The sequence below is a fragment of the Emydura macquarii genome, unplaced genomic scaffold (assembly GCF_026122565.2).
Source record: "Emydura macquarii macquarii isolate MOO-44397 ecotype Brisbane River unplaced genomic scaffold, CSIRO-AGI_Emac_v2 contig_2207, whole genome shotgun sequence".
In the NCBI taxonomy this organism is placed as follows: Eukaryota; Metazoa; Chordata; order Testudines; family Chelidae; genus Emydura; species Emydura macquarii.
Window position 1 is genome coordinate 693,505 of NW_027132344.1, and position 24,503 is coordinate 718,007.

At 41.1% G+C, this 24,503-nt stretch overlaps 1 protein-coding gene across 7 annotated transcripts in view; it reads left to right on the plus strand.

Annotated features, from left to right (window-relative positions):
- HERC2 (HECT and RLD domain containing E3 ubiquitin protein ligase 2) overlaps positions 1–24,503 on the plus strand; it is a 216,296-nt gene that overhangs the window by 46,980 nt on the left and 144,813 nt on the right. For 6 of the 7 annotated variants that reach the window (XM_067559971.1, XM_067559974.1, XM_067559977.1 and 3 more), the window contains exons 5-10: positions 7,798–8,017; positions 10,992–11,092; positions 14,230–14,386; positions 17,153–17,263; positions 18,368–18,539; positions 19,244–19,417. In XM_067559971.1, coding sequence (XP_067416072.1) covers positions 7,798–8,017; positions 10,992–11,092; positions 14,230–14,386; positions 17,153–17,263; positions 18,368–18,539; positions 19,244–19,417 — 935 coding nt within the window. The remainder of the gene's footprint in view (positions 1–7,797; positions 8,018–10,991; positions 11,093–14,229; positions 14,387–17,152; positions 17,264–18,367; positions 18,540–19,243; positions 19,418–24,503) is intronic. The other variant, XM_067559973.1, reaches the window with a different exon arrangement.

The window sequence follows — 24,503 nt, forward strand, 5'->3', positions numbered from 1 at the left end:
CTTGCATTGTGAGGGAAATGTCATGGAAGTTCCGTGTTTTATGGATGTGATGCTGTCTCACATTAGCACCCTGAAACCCCCATATTCATCACTGTCATATGAGTATAATATGTTTGTGCAAAGTATGCCTGTAATTTATCATTTTAAATGTCTTGATCGGTTGAACATTAATATCCTGTTGGACTGCATGTGCTATCGTTAAGGTTAAGATTTTGTCATGGTTATTTTTGCTAAAGGCACAGGTCACAGGCAATACACACAAATTCATGGAAGTCAGTGACTTTTCTGTGGTTTCTCCTAAAAATAACAGAGTGGCAGCTTCCAAGGGGGAAAGAGGGCACGCAGCAGCTGGGAGGGGTGGGGTGGGGTGGGGGGGAGGGTGGGTGGGTGGGTGAAGTGGCTGGGAATTGTGGGGCCTGCTGCCTGCTCCATGCTCCCCTCACAATGGCTTTGGGCTGTGGGGTCCCCCAACCACCCACCACAGCTGGGGACAGCGGGGTTTCTCTGCTGTGGCTGGAAGTAATGGCCGGGAGCACCTGTGGCGTTTGTTGGATCCCCTTTTGGGTACTTACAGGTTGAAGTATATCCGCATCATACACAATGTCAGCCCGATGGGTGGTGGGGACCCTGCAGCTCAGAGTTGTGCGGTCTCTGTCGCCACTAGGGGTCCCGTCGCTCTAGTGGACAGCAGGGCTTCTGCAACCCATAGTGGCTCAGAGCTGCTGCCCTTCTTCTCTTCCCTCTGCCACCTGAGCTCCGGGACTGTGGCTGCTTTTGGTGGCTGAGAGCTCCTGTCCCCACAGCCTCCAGCAGCTGAAAAAAATGTCAGAGGTCTCTGGAAGTCACGGAATCCATGACCTCTGTGACAAAATCTTCTCCATAATCATGGTATGTGAAGTTAAGAAGTTTTGCTATGTGTGTCTTAGTGAAAGAAGTTGTGAAGTAGGAGACACCCACAACCACTTTTTCAGATACCACAGTGGAGTAGCCAGATGTTCTGATGGCCCATTAAGGGGAATCAACTCTCCCAACAGCCATCCTAAAAGACTTCACAGAGGAAGTACATACACATTAGAGCCCTGGAAACATCTGAATTTTCATTTCCTGTGCTACCAGCATGGAGAGAGCTTTGTCGCTGTACTCCTCATGGCTACTGCAAAGCCCAAACGTGGTCCAACATGGAGTCGACCAGAGGCCTTAGATCTCATCAGTCTGTGGGGCGAGGAGTCCATTCTGGCTCAGCTCAGAACCAGCAAAAGGAATCTGTACGAGATACCTCAGGGCATGCTAGAGAAGGGACAAAAGAGGGATGCGCAGCAGTGCCAAGTGAAGATCAAGTAGCTGCAAGCCAGGGAAGCTAACAGCCGTTCTGGATCCTCGCCCAAAACATGCCACTTTTACAATGAGTTGCATACAATTCTCGGTGGCGATCCCACCACGGTGCCACCCCGCAGCATCGATATCTCCATTAGGTCACAGTCCATGGACAATGATGAGGACTCTGTGGACGAGGAGGAGGCAGAGGAGAGCAGGGTGCAGGAGAGCGAGGTATCCATTCTCCCAGAAAGTCATGACATATTCCTGACCCTCGAGCAGTCCAGCAGCACACAGGACAGCACTAATAATCCCTTGGAAGGCACATCTGGTGAGTGGTTTTGGTTTTTTTTTCTCTTCCCCCTCCCCCCCTCCGTCTTAGCAGTTCTGTTCTCTTACATGGGGGGAGGGGCAGGAAGGGGATTTCAGGTGTTTAGGTGACTGTTCTGGGGGTTTACCCAGGGAACAGTTCATTTCTGTGATGAGATGCTCTGATAATCATCAGTTGTTATCTCACGGAAACTTTCATGTAGGTAATCTGTTATCCTTTGCAAAAGTTTTCTGGAGAGGGCTGCATTGTTCCTCCCTCCACGGTAGGATACTTTGCCGTGCCATGCTGCAATCAAGGGATCCTGCATCATGGCGGAACACAGCTGGTACCCCGCTGCATACCGCAAATCCTCCCTTTCCTCATGCATGACCCTCGAGAGACTGATATCGCTCATGGTCACCTAGGGAAGATGGCACATGTTTAAAATACTAAAGCTATACAGCTGATGCCCTGTACCTTTGTATTCGCCATTGTAGTGTCCTACCAAGTTACTTTGATTACTTTTATTTGGTTTAAGCAGAGACTATATTACCCCCTCACCCCCATGCTGTCTGCAGATCCCTTAGCTTACCCTCTCTGTAAGAGCACAGCAAGCCGACCTTCTGGGATGTTAGGAATGGAATGAGGGTCTGTGTTTGCCCTGTGCACTGCATGGGGAGTATTGTCTATATTGTTGCAGTTGTATCATTTTCTTCACTCTGCTAACAATGGCTACCTTGTGAACTTTTTTTTCCTTCTGTAGGCCCCCCGGCCCCACCCTCAAGAAATGCTGTGGAAAGACTATCGCAGATTAGAAAGAGGGGGGAAAAAACCCCCAAGAGATGACATGTTCAGCGAGCTCATGAACGCCTCCGCAGCAGCAGAGATAGAGCTCAGAGCACGGCGGCTGACCTTGTCCCAGAATACGGACATGGACAGGGAGCGTTGCAGAGAAATGCAGGAGATGCTGTAAATCATGTGGGACAGGCAGACATACTCTGGCAGCTTGTGGAGCTTCAGGAGGAGCGGAGGCAGGACAGAGTCCCGCTGCAGCCCCTCCATAATGCTCCTCAACCGAGGGCTTTGCTGCCCTGCCCCTCCCTTGCCCCCAAGAGGTCTCGGAGGAGATTGGCCAGGCTGCAGTTCCTGGTGGAGGCGAGCAGAAAGCAGCAGCGGACACGCTGACAGCTGGCCAGCAAGCTACCAGACTACCCCTTGAGACAGTGAATGAACACTGCACCTCTTCCTCCCATGACTTGAATGTTCATAAATAAAAGTTTGCATCATTTCAACACGTTTCTTTATTAAATCGTATCTTATTCTGGAGGGATTTGGAGGGTACAGATATCGATGGTGGGGGAAGGGGTGATGTTGAGCAAAGGCAAATAACATACAGGAACAGAAATCAGTCCTGCATCTCATTGCAGAACCTAGTTTTCAAAGCTTCCCTAATGCAAAGCACTCCGCGATTAGCTGTCAGCGTACTGCTGGCATCTGGCTACTTATAATTGACGGCCAGTCTTTCTGCCTCCACAGCCCAACCCTGGGGGAACCTCTCCCCTTCTCTTCACACACATTTTTGAAGAATACAGCACGCAGATATCACTGAAGGGAGGTTCTTTTCACTCATGTCCAGCCTAGTGAGGAGACTCCTCCATCTGCCCTTTAAACACCCAAAGGCACATTCTATAACCATTCTGCAAGTGCTTAACCTGTTGTTAAAACACTCCTTGTCACTCTCAAGGTGCCTGGTGTATGGCTTCATTAGACAAGGGAGCAAGGGGTAAGCAGGATCCCCCAGGATCACTATGGGCATTTCCACACCCCCGATTGTGAATTTTTTGGTCAGGGAAAAAAGTGCCCGCTTGCATCTTACAGAACAGCCCCGAATTATGAAATACACATGCCACGTAGATGTTGGTGAAATGACCCCGGTGATTCACAAGGCCCTGCAGGACCATGGAAAAGTAACCCTTGTGGTTTATGTACTCGGTTGCTAGGTGGGCAGGTGCTAAATAGGGATGTGAGTCCCATCAATGACACCCGCCCTCCCCCGCAGTTTGGGAACCCCATCGTGGCAAACCTGTCCACTATGTCCTGCACATTTCCCAAAGTCACTATCCTTCATAGCAGAAGTGTATTGATGGCCCCGCATACTTGAATCACGGTGGCGCCCACTGTAGATTTACCAACTCCGAATTGATTCCCAGCTGAGCGGTAACAGTCGGGGGGGGGGGGGGGGGGGGTTGCCAGCTTCCACAGAATAATGGTGACTCTCTTCTCCACTGTCAGAGCTTGTCTCAAGCGAGTATTCACGCGATTCAGGGACGGGGCCAGCTCCGAGCTCAGTTCGAGGAAAGTTGCCTTTCGCATACGAAAGTTTTGCAGCCACTGATCATCATCCCACAGCTGCATAACGATGCGGTCCCACCAGTCTGTGCTTGTTTCCCTGGACCAGAACTGACGCTCCACGGACTGTAGATGATGCGTTAAGGCCTGCAACCATCGGGAATTGTTCTGCTCAATGGCTTGTAGCAGGGCAGCCTCGGTGGCATCGCTGTTGCCTGTGTTTCGGTTTCTTGCTTTACTTCGAAAATACTCGATAAGCTGCGATGTATTTGTGACACTCACAATAATAGTGCAGAGTTGAGCTGGTTCCATGTCTCCGCAGCAGTGGTGAGCAAGCGGAGTAAGAAAACGGCACGAAAATAGGTTTCCTGTTTGTTTGGGGGGAGATGGGAGGGGGAAGCAGCATTGCATCATGGGACGATGACATTCGTCCCAACAGGCACTGTGGCCAGTTGCACTGTGGGATAACAACCCCACAGTGTACTGCTTTTGAAAGTTGAAATAAGCATGGGGAGTGTGGACGCACGAGACCTGCACAAACAGCGTGGTGTGTACACGCTGCTGCGACTTCTAAAAATCGGCTGCTGAAAGTCGACTTTAAGTAAGTCGACTTCACTCAGCAGTGTGGACATACCCTAAGACTGTGAAGCATTTTGCATTCTCTAGGGTTTTGACTCCATGACTCTTAAAATATTATGATAATCTCCTAGCATTAGAATAGAATAAACCTTTAAGGCACTTAAAACCTAGAATGGTAACAGTTTCTGCCTATCTAGTTGCTGGCTCTTATATCAGATACTGAGTTATTTTGATACCTTTTTATGCATACAGGTTGTATCAATATGTGATGCTTTAGCATTTAGGAACTAATTTCACAGTTGCCATTGCAGTAACAATAGCCTATGTACGCACAATGTGCAGCCTTGAGCACTGCTCCTCCTACCATAGTTGCACCTGCAGTCAAAGTTTGTGTAGTTGTGTAGTATTCCAGATCTGGAGTGCTGACTACAGTAAAGGCTTCTGTGGGTTGAAATCTGGCTTTGAAAAAGCCTTAAATTTTAGTGTTGGTTTTTTGCTTTTGTTTTTTAAAATAAGAGAAACTGCCCCTGTGATGCTTGTGGTAGTGGGATCTTGCCTTTCTCCTGGTGCTTTGGGAATGGAAGTGATCTCTAGTTCTCCTCTGCAGTCACTTCCATGAATTATCACTGCACATACTTTTTTTTATTTTTGTGTGTCAAGAATAGAAAGAACTTTTTCATCCTGGTGTTTTTGTAACTATTTTTTGCTCTTGGAAGCTGCTTTAAGGACTGCCTCAATGTATTTAATTTTTGACCATTGCTAGGGATTATGAATGACTGTTAATTGAATATTACTCTATAGACCTGCTGAGTGTGACACCAGCTGCCATGCTTATATAGATACTGAGTCCCAGGTCAAGAATAATACAGTAGTGGCTGTTCCTTAAGTAGATGGCAGAGTGGACAAGCTTCAAAAGTGCTTAACACTTAAATTGAAAGAATAAACTGGTTTGTCCAAATATAGGAGTCATTTACTAATGTTTACAAGGAAACCTAAATGAGTTTTTTCTTCCATGCTGTATCATGACCAGAAAGAGCTCCTTTCAGGATGTCTTCATTCGTCTTCCATGATCATTAAAGGAAAGGTAGGTGGGTTGTAGTTAAAAATATATGGGAAAACCTAGCAGGGAAAGTTAGGTCAGGGCATGATTAAATATGCATATTTAAATCAGCTGCCAAAAGGAGCACTCTTAATAAAATCATTTTAGTAAGATGCAGAAGGGTTATTCTTGGATGGGCTATTTTTAATTCACTGCTGCATCTCTGAGTTGGCCTTTAGAAACTGATAGGATTTTCTGTTGGGGAGGGGAAAGAGAATATTGATTTTTAGCTCTTCAGATAGTTTGTTTACAGGAGGCAGCAAGTAAAGCTGACATGCCAATGTCAGACAAGAAGTTCTGTTATGATACTCTGAAATACAGAAGCCCATCCGTTGCAAGATGTTCCCTCTTTATTTTTGTTTACAAAATAAAGGTTGCGGTGCCATGGTTACGTCGGTAAGTAGCCTGGTACAGTCTCCATGCATTTGTCTTCACAATATTTTTACACTTGCTGTATTTTTCAGCAAATTTTATACTGGTTTTCTTAAATAATGTAAAATTTTCATGTTTTGTAAATTGTCTGTGGTATATTGCATATTTCATGATAGAAAATTTGTAGAATGCTTTTTCTAAGGGGTTATTTGGAGAGGTATGAATTACTTAATGGTTAGTAAGTATTTAGGGCAGTTGGGGTATTTTTCTTTTATTGTAAGATCTAATTATAGCTGAATATGTTTCAGGTTGCTGCTGGTTTTTTGGTCTACTTGTAGTTTTAAAAAAATATTAAAGATGCCAGGATCCAGGGTTAGGAACATTTTCATGTCCAAATAAATAATGAAGAAGGATAAATGCAAAATACATTTGTTTGTGGTGAGGGTAAGAGAATTGAATACATCCACAAGGGAACAGAAAAATCTGGAAAGATGAGGATGAAAATGAGGACGGGCTGGCAACAAACTAGACATGAATTTGCAATGTGAGGAAAAGGCCATTTGAATTTGATACTATATATGGAAAGATGTGTCATAAAACAAAGGCAATACATAAAATGCATTGTAGTGCAAAGATCTGCATTTACAGGGAGATTATAATGAATGTCATGTAACTGTTATGACTAATGTGATGGGTGTGCTAGATGAGTGTTTTGTGAAATGGGGATCCCCAAACTGCTAGTATAGTTCTTTTAGCGATTTTGTTCACAAACATCATTGTACTGTGTCTGAGGAGTTCTTCTGTACAATAATCTGGATTTAAATACTCAGAAATTCATTAAAACAAAATACAGTACTTCTGTTTGTAAGTAGGAGCTAGGTAACTGCTGAGGCTGGAGAATACAAAGGTGCTGTAATTTAGTGAAAAGCAGCATGAGATGTCTTTAGGGACCAGACAGTTAACGGAAGGGAAGCCTGCTAAGAAACTTTTAAAATCTTTATTTCCCCTAGGAATTAAGTGTGTGCATACTTAAATTTACAGTGTGCATGTTGTACCCTTTCCCCACTCCCTTGTCATTACTGTGTGAGCTTCTTGAGCTATTGACCTTGCCTTTTCTGTTTGAACAGCTCTGAACTTTTTGTGGGTGCTATAGTGTTCAGTCCCAAAACATGTTTTGTTTGGCAGCGTGATCAAGATACGCTTTAATTTCTAACACTTCTTGATTTGTAAGCTCAGCAGTCCTTGGCAGTGATCCTGGAGCTTCTGAGAGTTGCTTTATAAATACTAAGAAACATAACATAATGTATATCAGTACACAAAATGCAAGCAGCAGACATTATATAATGCTGTTGGCTGCACGTTAGAGCAAGGTCAGCTAACGATAAAAATTTGTTGTCTAAGTGGCTTATTTAGAATACTTCAGTAGTTTATACCACATATTGAGACTACATTAATGAACTACTAAGATTCAGATTTATTCACACAAGTAAGGAAATAGTTCTTACATAATAACCTTAACTTTGCCACTTTGCATGTCTGTTATGTGGAGAGTGGGTTTACATTGAGTATTTAGCATATACCCAGCCCTAGCACATTATGTAAGGAGACAAGTGAGTTGTGTGGAGTAAAGTCAGATTTTGACTAACCTTTGAGATTTAGAATGGTCACCTCAGAATGTTCAGTTTACCTGTCTTTATATTTGTGAACTCAGTTACATGTAGTGTACATCTTGCTGTATCACAATAGTAATACTTTTCTGTGATGTTTCTTTTAGATGTGAATGAGTTGAAAGAGTGCCTCTATGTGCTGGTGAAGGAGCAGCAAGTTCTAGCCACACAAACTGCCACGACAACTCTTTCGGCTATGCGGCTGAAGCAGAGGCTGATTGTCCTGGAACGATATTTTATTGCATTGAACAGAACTGTTCTTCAGGAGAATGTCAAGGTTAAGTGGAAAAGCAGCAGTATTCCTCTACCTGCTGCAGACAAGAAAAGGTAATGAGATCAGGACAAACAGGTTGCTTTGGTGCTGGATCAAATTAAAACAGATGTTAGTCATCTTTTTGGGACTTCACTAATGTGGGAGGCATTAGCACTAGGTTCTTTTTTCTTCTGGACTTACATACAATACCTCTGGCACTTGTATTATCTCTGAGGCAGTGGCTTTGGTCCTTGGTTGGTTGATACTTAAATATTTCCCTGTGCTGATTGCATTACAGCATGTTTCTATGGCAGAAATGTCCTCTAAACTGTAATACTGCTTTCATCAAGATGTTCCTTTTGTGTCCTTCTAGCTCGTTCTGATCAAATTCTGTTTCAGAATTTATGAAATAAACCTACTAATTCTAGTTCACAGGCGAAGTGTCAGTGGAGGACAGGAGTGTGCAGTATTTGATCAAGAGTATGAGGCAACTCAAACTGAAATTCCTTTGTTAGTGCTGAAAGTCTTTATTTGTATGATTCATTTCCATACTACTTTGCAGGAATGTATTTAAAAGAAAGAGTACTTATGAGTGCTCTAGCAGTGATGTTGCAGCTATGTCTGGCCATTTCTGTTCCTTGAAGAAATCTCTTGGCCTCCGTCATGACTTGAATAGACCAACACTCTTTTTTTTTTAAATCACACTGTTGAAATTTAAAAAATGTAACTTTAATGGGGTAGCAAACCAAAGCAGTGCAAATATCTGACCTAAAACCAAAAGGAAGGAAAAGATTGTGATTCTTTCTGAGAGAAACGGTATGGGGATGCCCATGTAGAAGGTTGTGAACCTTATTTATTTTAATGTGATTTCATGAATACAAATAAAGGTTAGCAGGTATGTGTTCACATTTAATGAATACCATTAGGAAAAATTCAATGTGTCTCCTCATTCTGCAACCCATTATTTAACTTGCAAATAAAAGCGTTGTTAATATGACCTTCATCATGTAAATTAATTGGAAAAATGAGAAGCAACAATACTGTTAGAGTTTAGCATCAATAATTGGGGAGCAAGAACCCTCTACAAGAAAGAGCTATTGGATACATATTAACCAACGTGTTTAAGAGCCAGGTTGGATACAGTGCTGGATGGAAGATATCCCAGATGCAACATCATAGTTGCAAACCTGAAGATGATTACAGGAGGACCATTCAAAAGCACATGCTGTTGTAGAGAGCTTATTTTAATAGCTGTCTTTCAATGGCATTCTTAAAGAGTGAATAGTCATGTCAAAACATGTATGAATTCTGGTATTAGGAGTGAGACAAAAGTTACATCTGGGTTTGCAAGAAAAAGAAAAGTATTTGGAAAATAGATTTGAGGCAGAAGTAGAACTACAAATGCACCACCATACACTTAGCAGAAATGTATGATTGTGTACATAGAATTACAAATTAAAAATATTTTAATCTATAATGCTTTTGTTAACGAGCCTAACCCCAAAACGAGTATCACTGGCCCTCAAGATGGGTTTTCCTCTTCCCGGTAGGATAACCTTATCCCCAGGACCCGCAGGACCAGAAAAATATGCCAGCAATCAGTGTCTTCGAAAACAAATTAATTTATTCAAAAGGGGGAAACAGGGTCACAGATAACTAGGATAAAGTGTAGGGATCCAAGCAGGTAAGTATGTTTCTGTGATTAAACCAATCTCACAGTCTGCCTTCGCCAAGCGGTGATGTCGTCTCCCGTCAAGCGTCTGCTTCTGATCCGGGTCCGCCGTCGGCGACTTCTCGTCCTCGCTTGTTCCTACCTACAACCACAAACTAACCAACCCTTGATAACCCGATACTCTCTCAGTAACACACTAAACCCAAGCACATCAACACAACTCGAACCCAACATACACGAACCACACACATACACATCAACCGAACACACATCAACCGAACACACACATCCCAGACACACACCGAACACACCTCAACCGCCGTTGGCCAGGTCTATATATGCACTCTTGGAGGGCTCTAACCACCAATCAGGGAAGGGGATTTTCCCGCCTCACCTGCCTTTTGCACACGGCCCTGCCGTTTGTGCACACGGCCCTCTAGGGTTTGCACCCGGCCCTCTGGTGGTGCTGGTGCCACCTGATTGGCTCCTGACTCATGAATATGCATATGCAACTGTCTCCTTGACTGAACTTTTGACCTTGGCGATTCTCTACTGGCTATTACATAAAAGATAGTTAAACTATTTACAGGGGAGGGGCAGTATAGGGTCTATGGCCCATGGGCTACACTTTAGGGATTTAAAATTGAACATATAACATTTTTAGTTACTTCTCATCATTGGTGCTGTTACCTTTATTGAATTCACTGGGATAATAACGCTTGTAACTTTCAATTACTTTATCCATTTCATCTTGTAGTTTTCTTGCACAAGCACAGTAATGCTGAGCTTTTGACTTTTTTATTAAAAAAAAAAAAAAAAAAATATTGCCGCCGCGCGCGCACCCCTCCTCCTCCCCTCCCCTCCCCCCCCGCCCCTCCCACCACCACACACACACACACACACACACACACACACACACACAAAAAATCAATATTTATATTCATAGTGGCTTTTGGAAATCACTTGATAATAAGAGCCCACATTTGGTGCCTAAGCTAAATTCTTGTGACAGATATTTTGTCACACAACATACCAGCTCTGAGAAGGTCTTCAGGATAATGACATTTTCATGTGAGCACTCTCTTCTCACTAGTTGGTTAACGCTTACTCTACGTTGCTTACAAAGCTGAACAAGTACCACTTTTTTACAATTTTCTGTAAGAAGGCCTAAAACTAGAGCTTTCTTATCAACAATAGTGGTAAGATTTAGGAACAGGTGACACACATGATGCCAATCTAGATTCTGATTTATTTTAAACCAAGGTTCTGGGTAGATGGGGTTGATCTTTTTGGACAATGGAAATTAATCTTGGCTGTTAACGTTTAAAGAGTATTATTTCTCTCTTTTTTTGAATTTTTAAATTTTCTTGTTGTAGTCCCAGACCTGTAGGCAAAGGTGTAGAAGGACTTGCACGAGTGGGATCCAGAGCAGCACTTTCATTTGCATTTGCATTCCTGCGTAGAGCTTGGAGGTCAGGTAAAGTCTGTTTTGTAATCTTATGTGTAATTTAGTTTGTGCGTGTAATAATAAAAATAAGTTTAAAAGAACATTCTTAAGGTCACAAAACTGAGGCACCGAGAGATTGAAGTAAAAAGTATCCATTAATATTGGGTGTCCAATTTGAGACATCTAGGTCTTGATTTTTCAGCATATTTAGCATTATGCAGCAATTCATAAGTGCAAAGGACACTCCCATTTAGTTCAGTTGCAGCTGTGAGTACTCAGCATTTCTGCAAATCAGATCCTGAGGTCTTGAGTCAGCACTCAGAAAATGAGGAACACCCAATTCATAAGTATGGTTTAAGTGACTTGTCCAGCATCCCACAGAACTCTGCCAGAGATAAGAGAGAGAATCTTCAGGGCAGCATTCAACTGCCATAATAATAAACCCTTCTTTTTCTTCTTTCAGTCCCCTGCTTTATTCATTACATACTTCCTAATCTCTGCAACAAATAAAGCAGAGGTCCTACAGACAACAACCTCTTTCACTACACAACCCTGATTAATCTCCAGAGGCGGTCCATTCTGTGCACTGGATGAGGTTGGGGTCCTGTGGAAAAAACGTGATCATATAATTAGAGATTTGTATCAAAAGGCGTAGGGACAAGGATGCCGAATTAAGTTTGCAGTCACCTTACTCTGGCATTTATCTTTAGCAAACTTAAGTATGTTTCTAGTATATTTTTTGTAACGTTCTACTTTAAAAAAAAAAAAAAAAAAAAAAAAAAAAAAGAAACTGAAGTAGTGACTTGGCCATCTCTTAATATATTAAGCCCTGAATTGCCAAATGCAAGTGTGTTGGATGAGAGGGAGAAGGGGTACGGTAGTGGCAGGCAAGTTTGAAAAAACTAGCATTTAATCTTAAAGGAAAAAAACTGCGAAGAAATATAAATCTGAAACATAGTGCCTTATCAGGGAGTAAAAATATCTGGCTGACGGTAGTCTCATTGGAAACAGCATTGTAGAACTTACTTGCCCTATAAAATAAAGTAACCAGGTAAGATAAAATTGCCAGCTTTCCCAAATGTAAACTCAAGTAAATATTGTACTAGCAGCATGAGTGTGTGGTTAAGGTAACAACAAAAACAAGTGACTAAAGTGGCACTACTTTGTACAGATCAGTCCCGACTTTGAATTCTGCCGTATCTTTAAGGAAAAACTGTCAAAAGCCCAAATATCAGTCTTAACTCACACTGAAGGTCAAAAAAAAAAGTTACACACCTTATTGCTATTTGTGTTTTTGACAGTCCTTACCCCTTATGTAAAAATGTGTTTTCTCTGTTTTAGTGTTGAACAAGCAAAACTGTGAGAGTGAATTGGATTATTTTCTGGTTTATACAGCCTATACAATTGTTAATTTTAATTGCAGACTATTTGCTTTGAGGTGTGCAGAGGTGTGTACTTCAGTTACACCTATAATATACCTCAGCTAGGTCATATTTACTATATACGTGTTTGGAAAGAAAAATCTGGATTTTCATATCCTTGCGTGAGTTTGACTGACAGTTGGGGAGCAGGAAGAAGGCTTCTTGAGAAGCAGCAGATTTGAAATGGAAACCACTGAGTTGATGTACACTGACTAGTGCCACTTTTCAGAGTAGAACTGCACAGTAAGGTTAAAAAGGAGTTTGTTCAAAAACACAACAGTAGTCATTTGAAGTAGTCATAACTTTGACAGAAGTATTTATTTTGTCTAATGTTCTCTGCTGTTCCTTGAAATAAAGCACTGAAGCAACTGAATGTTTTCATTTTGCCCCATAAAGGGACATGCTGGTTGGACTAATTGCATTATTTTGGAGAAAAAAAAGTAATTTGATCAAGATCTGTGACCAGTAACATACCGAGCAGGTGTAGCTAATCTTTTTTTACAGTGTCCAAAGCTTTGGGATAATAGCCTGTCCTTGAACACCAATCAAATACTGTTTGTCATTTTCCATTACTCTACTGATTTTGATTCTAATGATTCTAACTTGTGAACTTTTTGCAGCAATTCATGTAAATGATGAAGAAACAGATTTCTTGGCCATTTTAAATTGACCAGAATAACTATTGATTACTAGTTTTTTGGTTTTTTTTGCTGAGTATAGAAGCTTTACTGAGTGTAAAAGCTTTTACATGTTAGGAAAAAGTAGATCTATGATGGAAAAGTGAAGAAGTAAGTTGGTTCCATCTGGTAGAAAGGACTGTAGAAGGATGTAACAGTCTACAGTTATGTAGAAGATGATATAAAGCCAACTAGACTCAGTGAGTCTTTAGTCATTGACATTTCTTGAGGATTAAAACCTGAAATTCAGGATGAAAAGCACCTGAGCCACTCTGCCCTCCCAAGTCATATTTGTTTAATGTGTGTTGCTATATTCACACAGTCTTCAATAAATTATTCCTGACACTTCCCCCACATGCAGCTCCCCCAGTTAATATGTACAGGGTTTTAACCTCACAAATTTAATTCTGGGCTGTCCTTTCTAGTTCCCTCTGGTTATTGATTTCAGTGCTCTAGTTAGTGTGTTATGGGCTCTATTCACCCCAGAAGAAAAAACAAAATCCTTCAAGGGCTATCATCCTCTCTGGTTAACAGAAAGAGTAATTATTTGATCCCTTCTTTCCCTCAAAAAGGGGTAGTGATGTCCTTTGTTCCGCTTTCTGCTTACCTTTCCACTTTGAGAAAGTACCTGTTGCTCCGCATCTGTATGCAACCCACATGCTCTTTATTCAGTTTGATTAAATAGGGTTTTGAATTACTTTACAAGTAACTGTTTTTAAGCTGCCGGTGGTAATTGAAAATTAAATACTAAAACTTCGTGTCTAGTGTAAAAAATAATGGGACAAACTGGCAGGAAAACTGAATAGACTCCTATTATCGTCTGTGATTTAGGAATAATTAGTCTTATCGTGTTGAGGGGTGTTCTAATTAGCTATACAACTCCTTAAAGTTCAGTCCATATTATTCTATGAAAATTAATCCATAATATATATCTCCACTTATCAGTTTTGGTAGTTTGTAATTGCTTTTTCTAAAGTTCACACAATGATTTTGAGAAAATAATGATGCACCCTTAGTTAGCTATCTAGTACGTACACTAAGGTAACTGATGTGTTATCTTGGCTGGTAGGTGAGGATGCAGACCTTTGCAGTGAGTTATTACAAGAATCTCTCGATGCACTACGAGCACTACCAGAAGCATCCCTTTTTGATGAAGGGACTGTATCATCTGTCTGGTTGGAAGTTGTGGAGAGAGCTACTAAATTCCTAAGGTCTGTTGTTACTGGGTAAGTGGGGTTTTTTTGGTTTCTTTGAATTAGCATTGAACGGCGAGTCTGAATTAACAACTGATGGATAAGCAAAAATAATTTCTGGTAAATTCAGCGCTACATAATTAGTTTCTTTTTCTGATACCCTGGCATCAAGCAAGTGCGTGCATGTGTGTGTGCATGCTCATGCCATTCTGAATACTTAAATTTGGTTCCTGCTGATATTTTTTAAAAGCTACTGTTGGGGCTTATAATTCTAATGCATGGTCACAGCCCAAGGCAGATTTTGTTGGAAAGTACAGTAAGAACTAAGTAATCCATTTGAGTTCTTTGAGCATGAGATTTTTTCATAATTCAAATAAAATTTAGGTAACTTAAATGGACTATTTAAATGTTCAGACTTGGCACATATATTGTCTTTAATGAGATGTTACGTAAAAGTGAATGAGAATTGCATACTGAACAATACATTGTTCTTTTTAGTTTAAATTGCACAAAATAAATTTAGTTTAAATTATATTAAAATGAATATTCAAATAAACACAGCAAATTTTTCTAGAAAATTAAGAAGCAAACTGCAAGTGGGGAAGCAATGTTAATACAACACTAATACTACAGACCTGGACCAAAACAGCTATGTCACTCAAGGCTGTGCGGTGGTTCTCTAAAAAGGGCAGTATTTTTTGGAGTTGAATGTATCTACCCTACATATACCCACATCATATATCCTCTGAAAGCTTAATTTTTGTACTTTTAGAAGTGGTATGATGTGGCACTGTCAAGTGATGCTATAAACCTGTAGGTGAGGTGAAACAATGGTACCCAAATGAATGTGGAATTTTTTTTTTGGGCACAGTTCCAGAAACACTGCAACATGACTGTGATTTCTATTTAAATTAATTTCAGCACCTTAATGGGGTGGTTATTGGTTAAAGCAACCAAATGTCAGTGTGTTAAGATTTTTACTGGTTTTCTATGGGCATGTTTTTTCCAGAAATGAAGCTATTTAATGTGACAAAAATGGTAAATAGCAAAGTTTTGCAATATACTAACATTATATATTCTTAATTATCAATGTATTTCACAAGAGATTATAATAGTCTTCTATGTTTTTGATTGAAATTTGCTGAGCAGATAAGTCTCACTGAAGGTTGTGCACCAGCAGTGAAAGATTGCATGCCCATATTTTGTATTGCATAGTGGGTAGATATAAAGGTACATGAATTCCTAATGTAATCCTTCAACATTTGTAAGTTTTTGTACTTAGAATGCAGCATATAGTCTACCTGATAGACAATTACAAATTAAAATCTTCTATGTATGCACTATTAATCTTTGAAACTAGTTTTTAATGCAGTGACGTTTATGCACAGGTCAGTATTAGTGTTAGAGACAACAATACACAGATTCATATGGATATGCAAAAACCATGAGAGAAAGAAGTGGCCTAACAAGAAGTAGTGAAGACTAAGTCCACAAAAAATCCTTGCATAGGCACTGAAGAGAGATGAAGAGCCTGTTACAGCTCTTTCCAGCCATGTTATCAACAATGATAAATCCATTTGATCCTGAATTACATGCAGAGGTGCTTATCAACATATCTGTTGGATTGTATGTAAAGTCAAATGTGCAGAAGTCTCTGCTGAAAATAGCAGATGTTGGTGAAGAACAAATGAAGAAATTTGTGAGTGGTGCACTTGATTCTAATGTTTCAGTGGCAACTGTTCTTAATCACCCAGTAAGACTGTGCTGGCCATGTCCCTCTTCCATGCTGATGGAACAATGAGAAGAGCAGACAAAACTGAATGAGGGCATCAGCTAGAAGCTCGAGCTGAAGAAAACCACTAGCTAAGAGCGTGCAACCAGGGATCCCCAGTGTACATCAGGGATGCCATGACTGTCATACAAATAATGGCTGGAGACAAATTCCACACATTTGATGAATTGGCTGCTGAGTACTTGAGGCACATCCTCAAAAGATTTGGCAAAGCTAATTCTGTAATTGAAGTTTTTGACAGATATGACAATAATAACTCTGTCAAAACTGCAGAAAGAGAGACCGAATTTGAGGTTCGGTACAAGAAATATCAGGTGATTGGTGGAGGCCTTGTGCCTCCATGGAAGAAGTTTCTAAACAAGGCATCCAATAAGCAGTCACTTGTAAAATTCCTGTGTGAAATATATGGTTCAAAATGCAACACAAACAGTGCTTCTTGCTCGAAGGCTTTTCCAGTGGTGAAGTAGCAAAGTCCATCACCAGTACAAGTGCTAAATCCAAGGCATGTGGAATACTCAAGACATAAGGATGCTTCTGGATGCTGTATGTGCCAATATGGCTTTTGGGTCTCTTGCTGTCAAAGGAACCATAGTAATTAAGTCACCTTATACGAATGTTTTTGGTCTTTGTTGTTCACTGATTTCCAAAAATGGAACATACGGGTAATGTGGATCGAAACAGGCACCATTACCAGCACAGCAGAAGAGCATTGCTTCTGAAATGCATAGGGGAGTTGAGGATATATGTTTATTTTAAAAACAAACTTTTACACCTACCCAAAAAAAGTTGATTCTTTATGCTTCACCTTCAGCGTGTTTTCCTAGATATTTTTCAGCCCCAAAAGCTTATAATTTTCCTATAAATTTTGACATCTTGCACATTGTAGACACTATTATTATGCAGATGTTTATTTTTTCCCCACTGGTGTCTTTTTAAACTTCATGCAATGTGTTAATGCTGCAAACATTAATTTCTGCATCTTCAAGTATTTTTTGTTTTTTAAATAGTGATGTACACGGAGCTCCAAGTTCCAAAGGGTCAGCAAACATTCCATTACAAGACCAGCACTTGGCACTTGCTATATTGTTAGAGCTGGCAGTGCAGAGGGGCACCCTAAGGTGAGAAATGAAGGAGGTTTCTGCTTTCAAACAAGAGTACCTATTAAAATGTTCTGAGCAATTCTGGGGGTTTAGTTTGCATTAGTTCAGTGTTAAAATTTGATGCAACACCTATGGATTCTCTCCTTAACGATTAGCGGTAAGATCCTAGCCCCTATGAAGTCAATGGCAAACTCCCATTGACTTCAGTGGGGCCAGGATTTACCATAATTTCCTGTCATGAAGGTAATGATAAAGGATGAAGTATAGATATAAAATTAGGAAATATTAAGCACTCATGCTTTTGGGTGTAAACCAGTTTAAATGATGGGGATTAGGAAGAATCATGTTTTAGTGGGCCATCTGTTACATAATTTTCTGCTAGAAGACTTTGTTTATATTTCTGTGAATCATCGAGATCAGTCTGTGGTCAGTGATGGATCACTGGTTTTAGCCAGAATAGCAAATCCTATGTAGCTAAAACTTTGCAAGAGAGGAGGTAAATGTACATTAAAACTGTCCCGAAATACTTTTAAGACAAAGGTGTGGACATGTTGGTCCAGATCTTCAGCTAGTGTAGGTGGTGCAGTTCCGCTGAAGCCAGTGGAGCTATGCTAACTTACGCCAGCTGAGAATAAATTTAGTCTGCTTTTACAAAGTTTATCCGTAACTACAACTTTTAAACAAATTGCTCTAAATAACTACTGAATAATCAAAGCTAAAACTTGCGCACGTACCAAAACTACCCAACTCCCTGCCCCCCCCCCCCCCAAAAAAAAAAAAAACCCCCCAACAACAACAAAAAAAAAAAAAAACCTGTACTTCACTTTAACACTTTTTTGTTTGGGGGGGGGGAAAAAAACCCAAACTAAGCAAAATTTTTATAAGTGTGCTAGCTTTGCATAGATCTTGCCCTCACATACTCCCTTAACTCCTAAAAATATTTTCACGCAACTTTCGATTTATTATATACATTATGTTGCACAATACATTTTCAGTATGTTCTGTTTGAGTAAAAAATCCAGGATTCTACTATATACACCTATGAAAATTTGATTTAATGTAGAACTTGTAAGCACTCCTACAGAAGTTATTTTAACAGGAATGGTAAACTTTCTCTTTCAGCCAAATGTTGTCTGCTGTTATGTTGCTGCTTCAACTCTGGGATAATGGAACAAGGGAAACAGATAATGAGCGATCTGCACAAGGAACAAGTGCACCCCTGCTACCTTTGCTGCAAAGATTTCAGAGCATAATCTGTAATAAAGATATACCTAGCACTGAGGATGAGATTCAGGTATATGTGTTTAGTTTATTTATAATGTGTATTCTATCCAGTATCAAATTATTTGTGTTATATTGCTAAGCAATCATATATAGACACTCAGTGTTACTCTTCTAAAGTTTGTAACTCCACTTTTGTAATAGTAACTTCCACATCAAGACACACATGCAACTGTTGTATTACAGTATGTACGTTTTGTATTTTCTCAAGATGGCAGGTTAGAAATTTGCAATATGTTTATATAAATATTGCATTCTAGATTTTATTGTAGAATTAGTTTTTCTGTGGTACTACAACGCTGATGTATTGATCAATTTTCTTGTGCATTTAACTTTTCCGTTCAATTTGATTGAAATATTAAATTCTTAAATTTTATTGAAGTACAGAATAGCACAATTGATACAAAGGTAACATTGATTTCTATTACTGAAATAGTGGCTTATTCAGTGCTAATCACATAAATTAACAATGTATTTCTCAGTGTATATGTATAATCGAAATTATTGCTTGCACTAGGAAGGAATAGTCTAAACAGATGCAGAGTCCATTATTAACTTCAATAGGAATGGCAGATGCTGACATCCACAAAATGTTCCATGTCTGTATCTGGAGGAATAAGGGAAAAGAGTGTATTGGGCTGGGAGTAAAAAGTACCCTGAATATTTTCCTGTTTTTAACTTTCTTATATTTTTAACTGCTTTTCTTCCCTTTCTTAGATGCTGTCCTACCCTCTGAGTCCCAATGAGAGTTTTCTGAGGTACCTGACTTTACCACAGGACAACGAGCTAGCGATTGATCTACGACAAACGGCAGTTGTGATCATGGCTCACTTAGATCGCCTGGCCACTCCATGTGTGCCTCCACAGTGTAGCTCTCCTACATCTCACAAGGTAATCTCATATCTCAAATAACAGGATTCTGTTGGTAGATGGAAAACTAGTTTACTCTTTAAGCTACCCAAGAAAGACCATTCAGTGATTAAATAAATAAAATAAATCAGTAGCTTATTTAGCTGACAGTCCTTAAAGAGACAATGACTGGTCATCTCATGCAAGATCTCTGCCAATTTCCTTGGTATCAGCAAGTCAGCTCTGACAAGCCCTGGCGGTACAGATCGCTGCAGTACTGCAGGAGTTTTGTTTTTTAGAGATCTCATGGTAGCTGGGACTCAAGAGTCCCTACTTCTTGGTACTGGAGCCCCTACAGCCACCATACTTCTTGGGCAGCTAGTGTCTCCTATCAAGAATAGATAAGATAGACTCCTTCAGTCTCTGTATCCAGAGCCCCACAACCTCGAGGAAATGTTTGGGGAGCAGGAGGCCAAACTAGAAAAGGAGGTTACGCCACCAATGAGTATCTCCTCTTCAGCAGGCGAGGTGGTGATGCCCCGTCTGCCATCCATGGTGGATGATTTTAAACTGTTCCAGGATCTCACAAAAAAGGGTGGCGGACGCACTACAAATTCTCCTCAAGCAGGTGAAAGATACACACCCCAAGTGACTAGATATATTGCACACCACCTCCTCCTTGAGAATCACCCTCCTGGTTGAGGTGCTTCTAGATCAGGGATTCTCAAACTGAGGGGAGAGTTGTGAGCTGTCAGCCCCTTTCATGCTGGTAAGGATGGCATGGCATGATGAGGGTAATCAGTTGTGTTGGGGGGTTGTCACAGCCTGAAATATTTTCAAAGCGGGTATCAGCAAAAAAAAGTTTGAGAACCCCTGTTCTAGATCTGGCAAAGGTAATTTGGCAAATGTCAGCCTCTATCATCCCAATCTGTAAAAGGGCCAATAAAAAGTACTATGTGCCCTCCAAGGCTGCGGAATTCCTCTTTTCGCACCCTCCATCTAACTCCATTGCTGTTGGCCATGGGAATTCACAGTTTCCACAACATCATACTAAATCTATTTCTTATGGCAGAGACTGGAAAAAGACTTGATTTATTTGGTAGGAAGGCATACTCCTTGGTAACTTTGCAATTCAGGATTGCAAATTAGCAAGCTTTAACAGTGAAGTATGACCACATGAACTATGCTAAACTTGATGCATTTATTAATCACCTGCTAGAAGCACAACAGGAACAGCTTCAAGCCATCATACACAAGGGACAGTCAGTAGTGAGAACGGCGCTTCAGACTGTGCTGGATGCTGCAGATATAGCAGCCTTCTCGGTATTGACAGTGGTGGTGAAGCAACAAGCATCGTGGTTACATCTTTCAGGACTGCCAAAGGAGGTACAGACAACAGTTGAGGACTCCCTTTTGAGGGCTCCAAACTTTTGCAGACAAGACTGATGCATCATTCCATACTCTAAAGGACTCCAGCGCCACACTGTGCTCACTAGGGATCTACACACCAAGACAGAAAAGAAAATGTAGTTCTCAACCATCCCACAGATCCTGACCACTCCAGTACCTGCCACCACAGCATTACTGTGAGCCACAGCGAAAGAGATCTAGGATTCAAAGGCATAAACCATCAGCCCCATAATCCTCACCATCTGAGCCCTTGCCTTCAAAACAACAGTTTTGATGCCGTGGTTGAGTCTCCAAGAGACCACTCCCCACATCATCACCTGCAGTCTATAGACCTTCCACATCCCTTTAGATGTTGTCTTGCTCTTTTCCTTCCAAAATTGGGAAGACTTAGCTTCCAACAGCTGGGTCTTGGAAATCATTTCCAACAGGTACTATATTCACTTCACCTCCCTTCCTCCCTGTCCCTCTTCAGGGACTTTTCTCATGGGAGACTGTTAAAACAGAAAATAGATCACCTGCTGTGCCTAGGGGCCATAGAACCTGTTCCTGTGCACCTCAGAGGCAAAGGCTTTTATTCCCAATATTTCCTGTTTCACAAGAAAAGAAAAAAGGAGGTTGGAGACCCATACTAAATCTGAGAGCAGTAAACAAAGACGTTAAGACACAAACATTCAAAATGGTCACACAGGCAGCGATTTATTCCATCTCTAGAGCAGGGAGATGGGATATCAGCCCTCAACCTCTAGGATGTCTGTATTCATATATCAATTCAGCCATCCTACAGATGATTCCTCAGGTTTACATTCAGTCAGGACCATTATCAGTACAGAGTACTTCCCTTTGGCCTCTTGTCCACATCTAGAGTGTTCTCCAAGGTCCTCTCTGTAGTAGCGGCACATCTATGTATCTTGGTGGTCATATTTTATCCTTTCTTGGACAGCGGTCTCCTCAGAGACTGCTTCTTCAGCAATGCCCTATGGGCCATCCACAGGACTATGGATGTATTCACACAACTGGGTTTGCAAATTAATGTCCAGAAATTTAATCTTGACTCCAGTACAGTGCTTGGAGTTTATAGGGGCTGATCTCGACACAGTAGGAGCGAGAGCATTTCTCCTGCGACATAGATTTCACACCATGACCACTCTAATAGAGACCGTTCAAGCCAGCCCACAAATGCCAGATGTTGTGTTCAGCCTCTTGGGCATATGGTGGAATGCATGTTTGTGATATCTCATGCCAGACAAAACATGAGGTGTATACAGGGGTGGCTCAGGTCTGTCTACACACCAAACAGAAACAGATTAGACAAACCACTGTCAGTGCCCTCCAGGGTCAAATACTCCCTGGAATGGTGGAAAGACCATTCATGCACCCCTCCACCCCCAAACTTTGCTTCTGACAATGGACACATCCCTAATAGGCCCACCAGCCTATCTGGAAACACTACAAGGTTCAGGGCAAATGGTCCCCGCCCCATGGAATCAACTCTCCATATCAGTTTCTTAGAACTAAGAACGATCAGAAATGCTTATGCACACTTCCTTCCACTAATCAAGGACATGCACATGAAAATCATGACAGACAATATAGCATGCATGTTTTATATAAATCGAAAAGGGGGTGCCATACCTTCCTTCCTGTGCAAGGAAGCACTAAATCTATGGAATTGGTGCATTCGCCTCAAGATTCTCATATCAGCTGCTTACCTGATAGGAGTACAGAATATAAAAGCAGATGGTTTCAGCTGCAAGTTCTCCCATGAGCACAAATGGGAAATGAACCCAATAGTGCTCCACCTCATTTTCTGTCACTGGGGAATGCCAACAACAGACTTGTTTGCCACTTACCTGGACAGGAAATGCCCACTCTATTGCTCCAGAGCTGGTCTCAGGAAACACTTATTAGGAGATGCTCTCTTTCTTCCAAGGGACAGAGGCCTTCTTTACACCTTTCTTCTGATCCCTCTGATGCTGAAGGTCTAGATTAAAAATAAAGAGAGAAAAAGCAAAAGTTCTTCGAGTAGTGTCCCTATGGGTGCTTCACTGTAGATGTGTCTGCGCCTCTGTGCTGCTTATCCGAGAACTTTGGTAGCTGTCCGTCCTGCCCATGTATGTGCTGCTCACCACCTGCCACAAGGAGCACCATCTGCCACAAGGAGCAATCCCTCCTCTGTTCCTTCTCAACTGCCCTGGCTAGAGATGGAACAAGAGCTGTTCATCTCTCTTAGAATTGCTGATTTTTAGCTTCTTTTGCAGTCCCTTTTTCTTTCTTTGCTTCATTTTACATTTTATTTTGGCTGTTGCCTTAAAAAGGAAAAGGACTTAGTCTTCCATTGACCTCCCCCTAGGGGGAGGAGGGGAACTCCCCTGAGTAAGGATATGCTGGCTCCCTGGAATTAAAAAAGTGTCTTAGTTTCAAGAAGTCTATCCCAGTGACTTGGATACTTGTAGTTCCCTGCCTGGGAGAGAGGCACATTCCACAGAAGTGTGACTTGTGTCAGCAATTGAAGCCCAGATCCAGGAAGGGCAGAGAACTGAGGCTCAAATTCCTACTCATGGAATCAGTTCTTCAACTTCTGAAGAGCAGTGCATGCATGGGTGGGACAGACTACTACCAAAGTTTTCTGATCAATGGTGCAGAGACGCAGACATACCTACAGTGGAGCACCCATAAGGGAACACATCTTGAAGAACCATTGTTACTGCACAAAGCGAGTAACTTCCTCTTATATAACGGTTCACGAGTAGTATCTGAATGGTCTCCTGTAGTGAATTTAAATATGTACTGACTGTAACATGGAATTTAATATTTTCAGTGGAATGAAGAGTATCTTCTTACCCTCTTCATTTTTGTTTTCCAAGCTGTATTTTTAGCCCTCAGATCTTGATCTTGTTTCCCTTTTTCTTATCACCTCCACCCAGTATGCTTGGGGTTATCTGAATGCTGCTTATTCTGGAGCCCATTGTTACTGCTCTTTGCATCTGCCAAAGATTTCTACAGAATGACATGCAAGTCATTCCCCAAAACTTGTTGCTTATCCTGCCCCATAAATGTAGTATTTCCGTTGTCCATCAAACTAAATGATCAGGACCAAATTTCTTAGTAGAGTGCTCTGATACATTTGCAATTTTAAGCATCATTTCCCCCCCCCCCACTATTTTGAAAGATCTTCTCTACACACTTGATATAAGCATTTATGGTATCTTCTGTAAGCAGTGTTTTAGCCATGTCAGTTGGGGGATATTAGAGAGACAAGGTGGGTGAGGTAATACCTTTTATTGGACCAACTTCGGTTGGTGAGAGAGAGAAGTTTTTGAGCTACACAGAGCTGCTCTGCAGATCTGGGAAAGGTACTTAATGTGTTACAGCTAAATACAAGATTCAACAGATAGTTTAGCATAAGTAATTAGCAAGTATTCTATCTGTTGAATCTTGTATTTAGCTGTAACACACTGAGTACCTTTCCCAGACCTGAAGAGCAGTTCTGTGTAGCTTGAAAGCTTATCTCTCTTACCAACAGAAGTTGGTCCAATGTAAGATATTACTTCTCCCATCTTCTAATGAGATTGTGGTGCATGTGAGACTACTTTTAATATCTTTTTAATAGGTAAGGTTCATTGATGACTTAATTTCAGCTGCCATATATAATGATTGATTGAAGTATTGTTGAAGCAGCATAATTGTTAGAAACAATATCTTGATGCTTGTGTTTTAA